The sequence below is a fragment of the Fusarium sambucinum genome, chromosome I, assembly GCF_050947815.1.
Source record: "Fusarium sambucinum isolate potato_lamoka chromosome I, whole genome shotgun sequence".
Taxonomy (NCBI): Eukaryota; Fungi; Ascomycota; class Sordariomycetes; order Hypocreales; family Nectriaceae; genus Fusarium; species Fusarium sambucinum.
In genome coordinates, this window is record NC_139294.1 from 4,973,951 (window position 1) to 4,991,655 (window position 17,705).

General features: G+C 49.1%; 3 protein-coding genes across 3 annotated transcripts; 2 read left to right on the forward strand and 1 right to left on the reverse strand.

Moving 5' to 3' along the window:
* Positions 1–3,885: 3,885 nt before the first annotated feature.
* Positions 3,886–5,576, forward strand: FSST1_004308 (velvet factor-domain-containing protein; the record flags this gene model as incomplete). The annotated part of the gene is made up of 2 exons (XM_083230469.1): positions 3,886–4,036; positions 4,090–5,576. 2 exons carry the CDS (start codon positions 3,886–3,888, stop codon positions 5,574–5,576), a joined length of 1,638 nt encoding a protein of 545 aa, XP_083087738.1.
* A 1,492-nt stretch (positions 5,577–7,068) lies between these two features.
* Positions 7,069–8,508, forward strand: FSST1_004309 (uncharacterized protein; the record flags this gene model as incomplete). Its single annotated transcript, XM_083230470.1, has 1 exon — positions 7,069–8,508. The coding sequence occupies one exon, from the start codon at positions 7,069–7,071 to the stop codon at positions 8,506–8,508; it is 1,440 nt and encodes a 479-aa protein (XP_083087739.1).
* A 1,126-nt stretch (positions 8,509–9,634) lies between these two features.
* FSST1_004310 (uncharacterized protein) lies at positions 9,635–13,891 on the reverse strand (the record flags this gene model as incomplete). The annotated part of the gene is made up of 3 exons (XM_083230471.1): positions 9,635–9,805; positions 9,859–13,203; positions 13,262–13,891. 3 exons carry the CDS (start codon positions 13,889–13,891, stop codon positions 9,635–9,637), a joined length of 4,146 nt encoding a protein of 1,381 aa, XP_083087740.1.
* Between the last annotated feature and the right edge of the window lie 3,814 nt (positions 13,892–17,705).

Consider the following 17,705-nt stretch of genomic DNA (forward strand, 5'->3'; position numbering starts at 1 on the left):
TCGGGAGTGTCTGTGCGGTCAGGAAGAGGATTATTTGGGACCGTAATATCCGACTTTTTTATTATTACAGGCTCTGAAGCTATGAACCAACAAAGACGCACAGACTATCCGTAGAAGCTGAGACCTTTTTTTACTACGGGCAGTGAGTACATTGCAGTACAGGGCAGTAGTGCTGGAACGCTGTGATGCAAAAGACATGCTCCGTGGCCAAGGACTCGGGATATCTTCTTCTTTTCCTTCTTCTTCTGACTGAATAAGCCTAGCAAGCCCTATAATAGATTTTGAGTTCAGAACCAGTTGGTGGCTAAAATGAATGACTGACGTATTTTCTTTGCCCATCCCATCAATGACTTCTTTGCCTGAGTGTTAATAAATCATGACATGACTTGTGAATTGCTCGTCTTGGCAGGGAACATGACTCTCTTGTTCATGTCGGAGGCCATCTCCGGTCAAATGCAACCCTGTACATGGTATTTGGTTAAGCGATCAAGGTATGTAAAGTAGATGAGCCGAACCTTGGATAACCAGTCGGCTTTGGAATTTGACTGAAACAGCTTCTGCCCAGGTCAAGGTTCAGCGGTTACAGGGCTTACGGGGGCTGGCAATAGGCGTGCAGGCGTGTTGGTGGGTGTTGACTTGAAACAAGGATGCAAGTCTGTCGTAATTCAGTCATGCTGAACCAAACATTTGGTTCTTGGGATGTGGGACTGGGTTGACCTTCAGAAATGCCATGTCGTGTCCACCTAGTTGGGCATACACATCGTGCCATGTACCTTTCCAGCTGTCGTTCAACGTGTCGAGACTTTAACGGGTGAGATGGATGGATGGGTTACCCCTGCTGCTATTTTTTGTTCTTTGGCCCTCCTACAGTAGCTTGTTGCATCAGCGCTTGTGCATACATATGCACTGCAAGAGGATAAGCCTATAGGGTTAACGTTGTTCGTCCAATGTTGGTATAAGAGTTGGGTACGAATATCGTCAATATGTTATTTGGTATCTGGCCGAAATACAGTGTACAGACACAAACAACATAGTACAGTTCACAGTGAAGGGAATAACACGAGGAAATATGCTTCTTTCCTCCATTCATTCTTCCTCTCCCAACACAAGACCTCGAGACGGAAATGGTCTAGCGTCGTCTAATCCTTGAGGGTTCCCGTGCACCGGGTCCTGCATCCCGCATGTCTAGCCCTTCACTAATGCAAGATTGCGGAGATACTTTGTTGATCTAGGACTATAAAAGATAAGCCTCGATTTTTGAGTGACTGACTGAACTCTCACACACTCCGGGATGACGTTCAGAAATGGACAGCTCAGACCAGAACTTTGAATTAGTGAGTATGGACAGTTAGCTTGGAATCCTCAAACCAAGCGAAATGACAAAGTGAATGAATGAATGAATGAATGAGTCTACAAAAACATATCATCTTTGAGGCTTGTCGTATAATGAGACATGGCGCAACCAAGTATGTGTGTACCTAAACCTAAACTCTTCATAACTCGACTCCCGTCTATCTATCCAAAGCTGTGCATAGCACAACGCGCCCGCAGGATCTATGCACATACATACACATACATTCTGGATAGTCATGTCCTTGAAAATAAAGATTTGCAGCATGGTTTCTTCTTTGCCATCTATCCATTTTTTAGAGAAGAAAAAAAGATCCTTTCCTTTTGTTACCAACTTGCTTTCTTCTCGCCCGTGTCTTGTCCCCCCACTCCTGTTAGCTGACCTGACCTCGCCCCTCTCTCCTCTCCCACCTCACAGCCAAAAGCACCAGTTATATCCAGTCTTGGCGATGCCAATGCAGTCTTCGCTTAACTGGGCTGGCAGGCTGGGGACATGCCGTCCCGTCGATGCAACTGTGATAGGCCAACCGACACAAGAGACAAGTGCTGAGAATGACATGTTTTTTTGTTGTCGGCTCCGGAGCACTTGGCCTTTTGGGGTACGTATACCCGTTGCCGAAGGCAGACTGCAACGCTGCGGCAGTACTTTTGTCTAACATATATGTACCAATATATCCGTAGATGTGTATATATTATATCTTGAATAGGAGCAAAGAGAAAAGGGAAATGCTGCAACCCGAATTCCGTATGCCATTTTCCTCATGCGCGCCTGGGTAGACAGTCAGTATCTACCAAGGTAGGCACTTGAAACTGGATGGAATGCCGCTGATTGTCACCCTTCTCAGCTGAGTTAGTTAGACTTGGCACTTTTTGAACCGAACTCTAAAATTAAATGAATTGCCTAAACCAAAAAGTCCTTACGGAGTACAGTGTACTGTGCCACGAGGAGATCAGCAGTGATTAATGACAAGCAAAAAAGGATTCCAACTATATTTTCAACTTCCAGAAGCAGTTATTCTGTCCCCATTGTTATCTTGGTTAGTGCTCAGGTCCAAGTTTCTACTTTATTCTCGGATCTTGGGACTTCCCGTCCCGTCTTGTCGTCTCCATTCTCTTTTTTTCCCAACCCAAATCCCAATCCCAATCCCAGGGCGGCCGCGATCGAAAGAACCAACAGAAACATCCCATTGGCTCGATCTTCCTTGTCCCGTCTCCTTGGCTGTGGGCGAACACCCCCCCTCGAAACCAAATGGACCCCGAAACTTAGGCCACTTAGTACACTAAGATGGCCTTTTTAACAGGGCGTTCCAGCGGCAGCTTAGGTAGCTTTCCACTTGGGTCTTTTCCATGGGAACCCCCCGAGTCAGCTGGCATGAGCTGGCTGGCTGGCTGAGCTGTACATAGTACAGTACCAAAGCCAGGCTCCTGGGCCAGGCTTAGTCTCCATCTTCCACCAAAGCATTCAGCCACTCATCACTAGATCCTTTTCTAATCCCTGCCCTTGCACATCCATCCCTCCCAGCTTTGTGAATGGTGAGGATCATCATCTTGATTGTCGCTCTCTCGCGTTCTTTGAACTGTCCGAATGCTTATGTGCCTGACCTAAATAGCCATCCTGTCATCGTATTTAGAAACATCTCCGCCGTTGTATATTGGATTTCATATTTGCTATCAACAATAGTAGCAATAGAATATCAACAACAACAACAACAACAACAACAACAACGGCAACGTCTGGATCCGCTGCATCCTCGGGCCATTGTCCTTCCTGTCTGTACTCGCATCATCTCGCCTCGCCTCGCATCGAAATCTGCACAGTACCGACGGGAATTGCGCTGTACTTCGGATATCTTTTGCCAGTCTCAAGTCTCCACTCCTCCAAGTTCGACAGGGCTTGTGCTTGTTCTGGGTCCTGGGCTGTTTCTCTTTTCCCTTTTCCCTGCCCTGCCCGAACTCTTACCCTGCTAAGAGCTAGCGACATACGCTATTTGTCTCGCCTACGGGCCTTATCCTATTCCTCTTCAACGGCCTCCGCCCCCGGTCTCTCGCTTCCACTCTTTCTTCCCCTTCTCTTTCTTCCCGTCTATTATTCCCCCCCTACTCCTGCTGCTACTCTTACTTACCTTACTGCTACTTCACTACACCCAAATCTCGTATGTCGCGTTGAAGACGTTTCCCTCTCTCTTTCGTCTCTTCAACCCGCCTCTTTTCAATTACGGTCGTCGCCCTCCGTCCGTCCTTGAATTGACAGTATCGCCACTAGATTCGATTTGCCGACAATCCTTTTTTAATTAACCAAAGTCTCAGTCTCATATTGAGGGTAAGTTTGCAAATAGGATATAAACATTTAACGTCCCAAACCCGTTCTCTTCCAACCGTTTGGTGATTGGATTTTCGCTCTGTACCAACCAATGGGCCTTTGCTTTGCATGCACGACCGTTGCTGACAACGTTTTACTTCAAAGGCCTCACTTAACTTAACTTCTTAACCGTTCTTTTCATCGGCGCGCTCTCACGCGCCTCATTAATATTCAAGATGGCGACTCCTTCCGTAATTCCCACAGATTCCAAACGCGACAGCACCGCCCAGTTTCACAGAATCACAAGAGGAAACCGCAGCCTCTGGTACCAGCTGACTGTCCTGCAACAACCAGAGCGAGCCCGAGCATGCGGTTCTGGTATGAAGGGTATGACTCTTATCTTGAACAATAAATTTGACTTCAGTACTGACTTTCTATAGCCAACAGCGATCGCCGACCCGTTGATCCTCCGCCCGTTGTCGAGCTCCGAATTGTTGAAGGCCCCACTCTCGAAGAGGGCAAGGACGTCACTTTCGATTACAACGCCAACTTCTTCCTCTATGCCAGTCTCGAGCATGCTCGCACTATAGCTGCTGGACGTGTATCAAATCCCGCTGCCAACAACCCCCCTATTCTGACTGGTGTTCCCGCCTCTGGTATGGCCTACCTCGACCGTCCATCCGAAGCCGGTTACTTCATTTTCCCTGATCTTTCTGTGCGCCATGAGGGTCTCTATCGCTTGACCTTCAGCTTGTTCGAGACTACCAAGGAGGAGCAGGATTTCGACATGCAGCCTGCTGATGGCGATCTTCCACCTGGCGTTGACTTCCGAATGGAAATTAAGACGAATCCTTTCGCAGTTTACAGCGCCAAGAAGTTCCCCGGTCTCATGGAGAGCACACAACTTAGCAAGACAGTCGCTGACCAGGGTTGCCGAGTTCGAATTCGTCGCGATGTTCGTATGAGGAAGCGTGACACCAAGGCGGGTGGTGGCAACAACAACAACAACAACAGCAGCAGCAGTAACAGTAACAACAACAACAACAACGCTGCTAACAACGGTGGAAATAGCGCCTTTGAGCGCCGCGATGAAGATTTTGGTCGTAGAAGGACTGTTACTCCTGCCGCGGAGGACCCCCATGGAATCAGGAACCGATCTCAAAGCAATTCGAGCGAACACCGAGCTTCCTACTCCGACGCTTCTCGACGACCTTCGATGGTGGACTCGTACCCGCCTCCACCTCCGCCTCCTCCATCTTACAACCCGGCTCCTTCAGCTCCGCGTCACCTTGCTTTTGGCGAGTCATCTGGTTCCAAATACACGGCACCTCGACAATATGCTCACCAGCCTGGTCTGCAAATAACACCCGTCTCCGCCAACGGCTCGTACCCTTCCACCGCTCAGTCGCCATACGCCAAGACCGATGCGCCCTATGGATACACCAGCCGTCATCTCCCACCATCATGCCCTTCGCCCGCCCCGTCTGTCAACCGCGACTTGTATGACCGTAGACACTCCACCAGCACCTACGTTCCTCCTTCTCCATCAGTCTACTCCGCTGAAGGCCACTACCGTCGAGACTCGCAGGCATCATACCCCCCTACGCCTGCTGCTGCTACTCTTCCCCGTATGAACACCGAGTCGTCTCGCGGATCCATCAAGATTTCTGCTCTAGTTGAGCCCATGCCCGTCATTGAGCCTCAGGTCGAACCTCTCCCTGAACTTCCCCCCGTTAACGTTGGTGGTAAGCGCAAGCACGAGAGCGTCTTTGCCCAAAACACCAGACCACTTTTCAACGGTCAACGACAAATGGATCCCCACTACGGCCGATCTCACCGTGGTTACAGCCCCGACCACGACCAAGGCTCTTACTCTCGAGCTGACGGCCAGATCAGCGTTATCCAATTCAACAAATATGAGTATTAAAATATCGACATCTATACTCCTTGACTAGAAAGGCGCACCGGCGTTCTAGAGTGTGTGTTATGTATTCCTATCTACAGGAGGACGGTGGGATGATGGAAGATACATGAGCGACAATGTTTAGGAGTTCAGGCGCAATTGGTAAAGTCATAGGAATGAAGAATTAACTTGGCACCAGATTTTGGTTATCTTGGACATCAAAGATATTTTGCATCGTCATTCATGTTACATCACCGAAAGGCTTTTGGTTCTTATGATCACAAAAATGACATTCACATACAACATCTTTTTCTTTCTTTCTCTATTCTGTCTACATGTCTGTCTAGTTTACTTGATATAAATCGGCTCATCGACTCTTTCATTCATGTCAATCTCAATACGTTTCTGGTTCTGAGCTTTCGTCTCGGTCAAACAAGTATTATGCATTAGTGTGAGACAGTGTGATTCGTGTGATGTATCCTACAACCAGGATAGAACCCAATACGAGTCTTTGTCCGGAATCAAGGGTAAAAGTCATGGCAGACTATGCTGCTCGAACTATTTTGCCGGGGGGTTAGTTGGGATTTCTTCAGGTTTTAAAAAGCTACGCCATGGATCTGCTTTCTGTCTACAGGAATTATCAACATACCCGTGCAATTACATTGTTTCGAGTCACATGAGACAACTCTATGAAACTAGTGATTGTAATTTCACACACAAAAACAAAGACGTAAAGCCTCTCAAACCCTCGACCAGATATCCATGCCGAGTACGAATATTCGGATCAATATAGCTTGAACAAGGTCTACTGGTAAACTTTCCCCCAACATTGACCACAACCGGAGAAGAATCGAGGCCATACGGTGGAATGGAAAAATATCTCGCTGGGAATAAGAATGTGAATGGTTATTCTAGTGAAGCACTTCAAGATTATGTATGCCATGTAATATTCACAACCAATATAATATAGCCAAGCCTGAAATCGACGATTGATGTTATTACCTTGCTCTCTCTAAAACCAAAGGGAATTTAATCTCCGTTTTTGTACTTTTCACTTCGATTTTATTTCCACTTTAGGGAATCAAGCGGTTCGAGTATCCTTGTACTCCTTCCCATTCCAAGGCCAATGCTTCACTAACGCTGCAGGTACGTTGCATCCCCCGCTCCTGCCTCGTTGCCGTGGTGAAATCACGTGCGCGAACCAGATTCAATATCAACAAACCGACCGCCTCCAGGTCCGAGTCCCAGGTCCCAGCGCCGCTATCACTTTTGCAGATGCAATCATCACACAACGTTCTGTTTACTATAATCAGCCACGTTTTTCCTTTTCCTTTCCAAAGCCGTTATGTCCTGTTGACTTTTGCACCCCCATTGTTCAACGCTTCCCGCACCCGATCGTTGTTAAAGTCAACGTAATCGTACTGCTTTGAGCTCTTACAACGCCCCCCCCCCCAACTTAGACGCAATTGTACATCCGCATTCATACATACGTACACGACCACAAAAAACCTTCTTCATGGGTCGGCCGAAGCCTCGCCGCGCTGTAAGCGCGAGCCGGTTTCAGGAGGGCTCCATGAACGACAGGACCTCTGCTGCACCTCCCGTTCAGTTTCTGGGCCCTGATGAGCTCGCCGCCCTCGAGCGACCTATTCTGACATGTGTCAAATCCAACAATGCCCGGCCGATGAGTGACGACTTCTCCGACAAGCAGGTCAAGAAGGGAAGGCTTCTAGGTCACGTTTGGGATGAAGTTCGAGGCCGATTGGGATTCAGGAAAGACAACGAAGATGACAGAGGGTTGAGGAAGAGGTCGCGGAGTCGCAAGAGGGACCAAGATGACCCGCGTGGGAGGGATAGGGAAAGAGAAGATGTCCAAATGACGGACATACCAGACCCCAAGAAAAACGTTGATCCTCCAAGAGACGACATGCCCAGTCGAGAAGAGATCTTGGCCAATTATCACCATTTGATGGCCTCTGGCTTCTTTACTTCCCACGCTATCCAGTCTACTCGCCAGCCACCACCCGGTGCTGTTCAACAAGCAGCTCAGCAAATCGCCGCACCTCCGGCCAATCTTATGGATGCTCTATCTCGAGCCCCCATGCCTGAAGATGCAGTTCCTCCTCCACCCACACCACCTGCAGAGCCCAAGTCACCCTTGAGGGCCAAGTTTCCCCTCAAATTACAGTCGCCTCCTGGCAATCCAGGAGCTGCCACATACGATGAGCTTGTTGCATCTGGATTCTTCACACCTCCACTCTCCGCAGGCGCCTCACCGCCAACGCCGTTCAGTGCTGCCCCAGCCCCAGCAGTGCCTACTGGCATAATGTCAAGGGATTACCTTCAACCGCCTCGACAGACTAGAGGCTCACGAACAGGAACTCCTTCAGCTTCTTGCGCGACCTCTCCTATTCAGTCGCCAGCGAGCGTCTCATCTAGGGGAACTAAGCGAGCTGCAGCGGATTCCAACTCGGACGACGAAGTAGGGGCTGGAGCTCGCGATCCTCCTACCCCGAAGAAGAAGTTGCGCAAGTCTTCTTCTCGAGACATTGGCCTGCCTAGCCTACGAAACGTTGCATCTCGCCGTAGCCTTTTATCCTCACGACGTAGTATGTCGGGACCCCATGGAGCTGGTGCTGGTAAAGACTATAACAAGCTTGCCCGCCGCGTCCTTGGACGACTGCCCGGTGCTGGTGGTCGAAGCTCTTTCGACTCGGACCGCCGGGCAGGTTCTCGACCTGGCTCTGCTGCTAGGAACAGCACCGATGAATCTAGATCGCCATTGCAGGAGGTTCAATACGCTCGAGTTCTGCGTTCGCGCAAGATCGCCGCAGAAGAGCTTCGCATGACGCCGAATGGTAACAAAGGCACCCCCATGGTGCCCGATATTCCCGAGAAGTTCGCCTTGCACGACAACGTCGAGAACCTTGTCCCGGCAATGCGGTCGCGCTATTAGTTGAACGGCGACAGGCAGCTTTTTATTCTTTCAGCATCGACGATTGATATTCAACAGAACGCAGCATACCTACGACAGCACAGCGGATAACGGCAGTGGCGAGATGCAAAGCAACCAAGCTTTTTGCGCTCTGCAAGCTACGGGCGTTTGCACAACTCTATAATGACGCGGCCACGACCTTGTTTTTTTGTTTCTGGTTCTTCTTTCAAGGTGGAATTGTTGTTGAGATATCCATGATGGCATGCGACATGACTGAACTTTTTTTCTATGACGTCTCCTATTATCCTTGTTGGTTGGATAGGGTGGGCTTTTTGTGTTTTCGTTTCCTTTATGCTTTGGGTTTACGTACTTGAACGAGTAAGAGGGGAGTGAGGTAGCCTCTGAAGAAGAGAGGAATGGTGATGGAAAACGTTCGTTGTCTTTGCGGGTTGGATGAAAGGCTGTATTATGGGAATAGGGGCGTTCAGGGTTTGATTGATATGACGGCATTAACGACGATTTCCCCCTCCATATATTGGGTTTGCCTTGCGAACATATAGTGAGAGGTGTTGGTTGTGAAATTTTGACATGTCTAATAATTACAATATGAAGTTCATATCGATTCAATGAGCAACAACAGACCACAGTATTCGTATTACGTTGTGGGGGTCACGAGAAATGCGCAGTCACCAAGATTATATCAGGACTGTTCATTCCGTCTCTGAACCTAAATATATATACAACTATCCCATGCATACCACATTGTCTGCCTAACTGCAGTCCAAACCCAGCAAATAAACACCACGTTGTCCTCATCTTCCAATATTCCCAAATGTCTGGTTGCAAGAAACAAAGCCGACAATCCCGTTCAGCTCCTTTATTGCCCATTCGTGTTCATCCCAGGAAACACCATCTCGACGCTGACTTGCCTGCATGTTAAGTCTTCTTTCAGGAACGCTTCGTACACGCTTAGCCTCGGCCGAGGTCTAAACGAGTGTCAAAAGTAAAAAGGGTAGGTAAACAAACGTTTATCGATCGTCAAATATAAAACAGGTAATAAGGACGCCGAATCTGTACAAGTAAAAAAAGAAGAAGTACGCTAAGAATTTTATACGTGAATTGACAAGAAACAACGTCGTAAAGTCGTTCAAACTTCGATAACCTGTTCGATTTGGTCTGGAAGGTTGTGTTGAATAAGCTGCTGAGTCTTGCTAAGCCCATTGTGATATAGTGATCGAACAAATGCCCAAGCAAAGGTGAAGAGCCATGGGAAATAGCTGTATAGCATTGCGCAAATCATGACGAGAAGGAGAGGAATCTGTTACTCGGTTAGCTTGCGGTCGGCTTAAGGTTGTGCGCAAGGCGACTTACCCAGATGAAGAATAGATTGTGATCACTGCTAATCCTCTTCATCTTGACTTCATGTGCTCGGCGGAATTGCTCTTGCTGCTCTTTAGTAATAGCGTTCTTGCGGCCGATCTTGAGAACTCCTGGCTCTTCCGTCTTGGCCTCAGTGATCTCGGCAACCTCGGCCGACTCAGTCTCAACCTCTGTAGTTGTAGGCACGTCGAATAAAGCCGCGCACTTCTGATCGGCCTCGGCCTCCACAGCGGCTCGGGCAGCAGATGCTTGCTTTCGGTCAAGTCCCTCGCGAGGGTAAATCTCCTCGTAGGCTGGGGGTGCGGCTGCACTCGCCTTGGGTGCTAAATCCCACCAACGCTGTGGCTGTTCGCCCTCAGTTCGAGGTCCTGCCATGCCTGGCATAAATTGCTGAACACGTCGCATAAAAGGTGCTTGGTAGTCGGGCATGTTAGGCAATGCGGGCATTTGAGGGAAGTGGGGTAAATTCTGGAACTGCAAAGCAATTGACTGCTGGAGCTGATGAATTTGTTGTTGGAATTGTTCCTTCAGTGCAGCGGGCGTAGCAGCCATTGCTGTTGCTGGGGGGATGAGTTCTTCCTCCAATTCACCAGTCATTTGGCGGCGAAGGTTGGGCCTTTCACGGTCTTGCCGGAAGCCACTAGGTCTTCTCATGCTCAGATGATCGTTCTCATCAGAATCTTCATCCTCGAAATCCCCGGAAGTATATTCAGGACTCTCTTCGCTTGAGTCTGGCGAAATAGGTTCATCGTGAGTGTGGACCTTGGTCATGGGCTCCCATAACGATCGTAGCGATGTAGCACTACTAGCTCGGCTGTGTAGGGAACCGCCGCTGCTGCGAGAGCGAATGTGACGTTCAGAGCGGCGGATGGTGCGCAAGACGGCACGAGACTGAGCGACATCAGCTGCAGCAAGGCCAGAGACGCTTCGAAGCGTGGGGTCAGCACCGTGCAGCATCAGTCTCCGCACAATCTCGGCGTGGTTATGGATCGCAGCAATATGTAGAGGCGAAAAGCCACCCTTGTCCTGGGCATCAGGGCTGGCGCCTCTGGCCAGCAAGGCAGCGACAAATCTATGGTAACCCAAGGAACACGCGTGGTGAAGCATGGTGTGGCCTGTGGATCTCTTGAGATCTAGGCGGGTTCTGTGTGTACTATCGTCTAGATCAATAAGATCCAAGCATTTCAGGAGCTGGGATTCGAGATGAGCATAAGGAGCGTGGCTAAACATTTGGCCACCTGACGAGGGGCCACCAGAGGGGCCACCAGACCAAGCTGACGGACTATCGTCCAGGATCCTTCTAGCCAGGTCTTGGATATCCATCATGTTACCAGACATCTTATTTCCGAGGACAGATAGAGCGAGTCTAATAAGCTTTTCCTCGTTGTCGTCAACATATTTGAAGTAAGGAGTCTGTTTGCTCATGGCGAAACTTTGCGCGGCCTGTGGGTTCGCATGCTTGAAATGAACAGGAACAGGTCCTACCACGGGCGAAGGAGGCAACAAACACACTAGCGATGATTCACCCCAGAATGTAGTAGTCGTAGCCTTCTGGTTACCAAACCAGACTTCAAGTCCCTGTGAAAAAGCAGCACCCAGCACAGTTACTTCAACTCCCCCAATCTTTGGGCCTTGGTTTGGAATTATTTTGTGAATTACAGGAGGTGATCGCGTCTCGTTCACGCCGATAGGCAAGGGAAACATGCTGCTGGTGCTCATATCTTGGGAGAATTGGTTCTGAGGATTGGAAACAACAGCAGCTCTGAATCCGCTCGGGCTAGGAGCTCGACTTGGGTGACCAGAGGCAGGTGCAGAGTAGAGCTGAGAAACCACCATGTTGTCCATACTAGAAGAACGGTTGGTGTTGAAGAATGCATCGTTACTGCCAGGCGTAGGGGGGCCGGCATTAGGGAATAGAATTGATTGTTGTCCGAATAATGGCTCGGCCTGGGAGAATCCACCGAGTCCAGGGGTAAAGGGAGACGTGACATTAGGCAGCTGAGCTGCCTGCGAACCTGGCGAGGGCGTGGTGTCCATGCGGGTCATGGCCAGCCCGTTAGGTACTCTAGACGCGCTCGATTTTCTCTTCTTAGTCATCGGACCACCCAACGTAGGGGAAGCAGGACGAGAAAGCATCCTGCTGCCGGCACCAGTCTGTGTCACTTTGGACATGGACGATTGATACGGAGCCTGGCTGTTCCTAGGCATGTTGGGAAGGTCACCGTTGGTTGGTGACATGCTGAAAGCCCCATTAGGAGTGGGCGGTATAAGAGCGCTGGTGTCAATCGCTGCTTGAGGGACAGGTCCTGGCATAGAAACTTCGGAGACGCCCGGCTGTTGTTGAGCCGCAACCTGAGCCTGGGGATGTGTTTTATGATCATCAGTAATCATAATCGCTTTCGACATTGCTTGAGCAATGACTCTGTCCTCAAAGTCCTTGATGGTGAAGATGACATTGAATCCAGACTTTTCACCGTGATGTCGACAGTAGCAAGCAATGCGCATTGGGGCATCGACTTGCATGGTACCAGGAGCCGCCATGGGTCCGTTGACGGGTTGCCATTCCTTTACTTCTTGCGTATTGAAGACAATTACACGGTGTTGCTCATCCTGTTGCCAAACCTCTTCTTCCTCAGGCTTCTTTACTTTTTTCCTAGCAGCGCGCTTACGCTCACGGGTTATACAACCTGCGCAAATACGCACATCGCCGCCCTTTGAAGGAGTATTCTCGTCATCATTGTCAGGAGGGAGGTAACGTTGAGGATGAGAAGCAGCACGCTCGAGTGCGTTCTCAATCCTGCCAGGTTCATCCATGGCACTCGTGCATACCAAGGACACGAATAATTCGAGCATATCTGGAGATTTTTTAGGCGCCGGTTTTGCCAGTAGCTTGGGCTTCGAGATAGTGTGGGGTGGCAGGTGCAGCTTGGTAATCCCGGGTGGCATTGGAGACAATGCCATCTTAATGGGGATTTGAGTTTCGACCCGCGATTTAAACGGCGTTGGCAAGATGGTCAGGTTGCATCGACCAGTGAAGTTGAATGGCGTGGGCATGCTTAACGGCTGAGGGATGGACATAGGCTGGTTTATCTGACCGCCAAAATGCAGAGGCGAGACACCGGGTGCAGATTGTGCCGCCACATCGTTTCTGCATGGCCATCCTGATCCTGTTACACTTACAGCCCTTGAAAAATCCACTGGGTTGTGAGGTGAGGGCGAATTGAACATGGCCGCTGGAGAAGGACCCTGGCTCATGGCCATGTTATTAGACATTGGCGATACTTCACGCGATGTCGTTGTTTTTAGTGCATTCATTGCTGACGAGACAGAATATTGCTTTAGTTTTGTTAGTTGACGGTTGATTGCCGCCGGGAATTTGATGAGAAACACATACTGATGAAGCTTTTTGGTGACCTTGTGATTTTTTTCTCTTTGGCGTTGCATCCTTGGTAAAGTTATGTGGATTAATCGTGGGCATCGGAGGTGATGTGACTGAGTTTTCGCCATTCGGACTGCTAGACGCGGTATCAAAAGCATAATGGTGGTCGACAAAAGTATCGTGGTGATCGGCAAATGTGTACATGCTTTCCAAGGCCGTGTCCGCATCGTTGCGGCCAAATGCATAGGCAGAGTCGTCTTCGTATGTTGAAAAACTAGGGTTTCCCCATTCCATCTTGACATCGTCGTCATCCGCCATAATGCCAGCCGTGTTCATAGCCGCTTTGGAAGATGTCCGACTGGTGGTGCGTTTAGAAGAAGCCGACTCTGATGACGAATCTTGATAGGAGGAGCCGTTTGGAGAGTCAGGAAAAGTTGCTGTTGAGGTCAGGTCTTGAGGCGCAAGGAATCCCTTAGTGTCCGATCCGCCGAGGGTTTCCATTGTCTGAAGGGTATCTGGGCTATTAGAATTGAAGTCGAGAAACTCTGCCAAATCCCCATCGGAGGGAAAATTGTTGTAATCGCCGCCCGACATAGCATCACCTACGATAACAGGGCTGCGGCGGCCAGTAGGAGCGGGTGTCATGACCAGCGAGTGAAGGCTGGATCGTCCCGTAGGCGCCGGAGGACGATGGGGACGAAGTGGTGATCGGGCAGGTGCGGTTGAGTTTGGTGTCGCAAATTGGGTAGGTATCGCGCGGGGGTAGTGGTGAGGAACCTTCAAGGCATTGGCATGGGCAGTTTCAATTGAATTTTGTATTCCTTGTTGACGTTGTCGCTGGTGGTATTCCGAAAGTCTTATTTGTTTTTTTTTTTGGCTGGGAGCAGATTGTGTTACTGACGAATACGGGCTTCGAGTCGATTTCCTTTAGAAATGAGTAGGTAGGTAGTTGTTGGGGCAGGTGTTCAATATGGATGGGAGAACCCCTAGAGCACGCGAACACAAACGAAACACAACGGCGGGCAGATGTGTAGGCAGGTCCCGGTCGGTCAGTGCAAAAAACCCAGATGGGGACGGTCAGGGTCGTCTGCTGTCAGATGCGTTACCCCTGGTCGGGTCGAGGTGCGTGTTCGCAGGAGAAAAGGTGTGTATGGCGAACGGTCCAGTGCAACGAGACGATTACAATATTCGTATATGTAGATAGAGATAGAGGGGTTTGGACAGGAAACAGATGGGGGAGAATCGGATAGAAAACGGGCCTCACTCGAGGAGACGAGAGGCAAAGAGATGATTGATTGATTGACGGATGGATGCGCCAGACGGTCTGGACTAGTTAGACTAGAGGCTGGCTGGCTGGCTTGTCGCTTGTCTTGGTTGTCTTGTCTCTTGGGTAGGTACCTAAGGGAAAGTGGATTGGCTAAGAAGAGTTGCCTTAGCTTCGTGGGTTATGGGTAGGTAGGTTGTTATGGAAGTCTGTGGGCCGCTGTGGCTGCATATCGCCTACCTGCTAGTAGTACCTACTGAATGTGAGAAGGTTGGACTTTCTGGTGTTTCCCTTTACAGTTTTATTCCACTCTTTCCAAGATAAGACGATTGTGCCAGAGTATGCGCATACGTGGTCCAAGGCAATAAACGTACCTAGGGTCTTGGGTTGGAAAGGGTGGTCTGGGTCTGGTTTATTTGGTTGCTGCATAGTACCTAGGTAGCAGTAGTAGGTAGGTCGTGTGGCGGGGATCGATGCTGTGCTGTAGGTACTATACCTACTAGGTACCACCTTCAGGGCCACAGTGTTAGGTGGAGCCGTTGTCGGCGCGAGACAGTGCGGTTGAGGAAAGTTTCGCACACGTCTAAAGCCTACTTTGTCGTATACTTGGTACAGCACAAGATTCGGTCTCGCACGTATCGGGGCTAAAGCACTTCCGCATCCCGTTTCTAGCAGACCGGTCACAATCGCACAATCTCTACAAGTAAAGAAATACAGACAGACATACATACATCTATTGATGCGATGGACAGGTAACTACCGTTGTAGATCTACCCGGTTCTGGGGATCATAAACACACCGACATTGATTGACATGACCGCAAGGCGGTAAATAGAAATAAATGATGATGCAATTTTAATCAGTTTCACGGCTGAATTCGATTCTCAAATTAACACACCTACCAGCTCTAACGTACAGTGCTTAGCTGGAAGCGGGGGTTGATGAGATGGGATGGGATGTACTCCATAAATCCTCGTTATGGAGTCAATTCAAGAAGTGAAGGACCATCAGGACAAAAGAGGCCTCGCGTATTACGCAAGCTGTGACTCTTGAAAATTGCCAGACGTATGAACATGCTATGTATGTTGATTGCGCCATGGGTTTAAAATTACTTAGAAGCTCCAAGAAGGACCAGGCTGGCTTCATCTGCTACGAATACGGACCAAACAGAATAAGGACCGAGTCCGATCAAAGGCGATGACAATATTTGAGTATGCGCCCTGCCAATGATATAGCTAAGAATCAGTAAAGTAAATAGGCAGTACTGGTCCCTGATGAACGACTGACATATCCTCACGGGGCTTTATCATGGGACGCCCAGGTGCCCATGCACTTCTAGAGGTAAGCCAGACGAGGGAATTGGTATTTGGCACTGGGAAGGCTGCTATCTCATACCCAGACAGTTGGATCTTGATGCAGAGCGAACAAGCCAACAAGGTGCGCTGCAGTTAACAGTTGCTTTTCCCTTTCTACGGAAACAACACAAGACAACAAGTTCTTTGCAAAGTGGAGCTCAAGACACTGGTCAAGGTGACCACTGAGAAAAAGACCCTGTAGATCCAATCCAATCCAGTTATCCGTACAGAATTATCGTTATGTATCCCCCTTCTCGTTCCCCTGGAGTTCTCGGCCAACCAACACAAGCGAATCGTCATGTTTCAAGCCCCAATTGCAACAAGAAGAGATTTCTCAGTATGAGGCCTATCCTCCCGTGCGGTACGTACATTCTACATGACAACAGTAGGCGTTCTGATCTGTGATGTGATGCCTCTCTGTAAAACTGGCCCTGTCCTCGTCCCGGCCTCCGCGGCCAAGCTTTCCCCAGGCTATTTTTGCCTAGCAATCCCAAAGAGGAAACCCAAGCAAGTAGAAACTCAACAAACTGCCACTGCCCTGGTCATCTTATTTTCCAGCTTGGCTGCCTTGGCTCCGTTGTATCCGTGAGATGGAAGCAGTAAAATAATGACGACGGTAGACGCAAGGAAACAGGGTTGATGAACCTCTATCGAGAGAAAACTACCTGGTTTGTTGCCTCTATGGAATATTATATCCATTATCAAAAAGGTTTCAGTTGCCCAAGACAATGGAAGAGACAAAAAGTCGTTCCAAGCAATCACGTAGCTGGTCCTTCTCATAGACATACTTTTATAACTCCAGATGTGGTAAAGCCAATGCTGCAAAGTCAAGCCACACATTGCGTGTAGGTCAAGGGAGATAAGGAAATAGATAGATGTTGGAGATAACCTCGATCCGGTTCTCTTTTGTCTCGGACTTGCATTTCTTCATATTCTGGATTTCTTAGACCGCTACGTTGATCCTGTCTCTCATCCCTTGCGTATAACTTCATTGGACTTGGCATCGACGCAACAGCTTTTATAGTCTCTGACAACAGTACTCAGCAGAGACATGCATTGATGAACACTCAAAGCAGCAAGCTGATCATCTGTCTTCAATGTCTTATAAAGCGTACGAGAGCCAATCAGACCGAGGCCGCATTTCAAAGTCCAGCCTCAAAGTCATCGCAACTTCAATCTCCATCCTGCCATCCCACAACGTGCGGGCGTTGGCTTGCCGCAGTGCGGCGCCCTCGTCTTGGCCTCGAGGCGTCTCAGTGCCATTGATGCGTATTCTGAGTCTCGATGGGCGCCTGAATCACAGGAGATGCCTTTGCATTGGACAAAAGGACAGCCGTTGTTCCGTGGCGTGTATATTAGCCAATGCTTCGGTCCGGAAAACGACTCCGAAGTAAGACAGAAGCTATTAGACCCTTTTGTTTCTTGTCAATATCGACGACTTATCAAGGCCCAAAAACACGCGGTAGATGCCATATAAAACAGGGGTCTTTGGAGTAGAGTACTATTTTTACACTACATACATGTAAACGTTGATAGCCTTACTCTTGGACCTCAGATAACAACTCGCCAATCCACATACCCTTGTTCAAGAACTCACTTTATTCCAAGCCATTCCAGAGAATAATACCCTTGGACTTGTTTCTGAGTAAGGTAGCTTTGTTTGTTTTTCTTATTACTTCATCACACAACCCGGTATGTTCCCGTACAGCAAAGTAACATTTTTGTTAGTTCATTAGTACCTAGTATTATGCAAGATTGCGGCTGCATCTCTCCCAATTGGGACAACTTAGACACCACAACCAACGTCCAAAGGCGAAAAACAGTGAGAGATAGTGTGGTG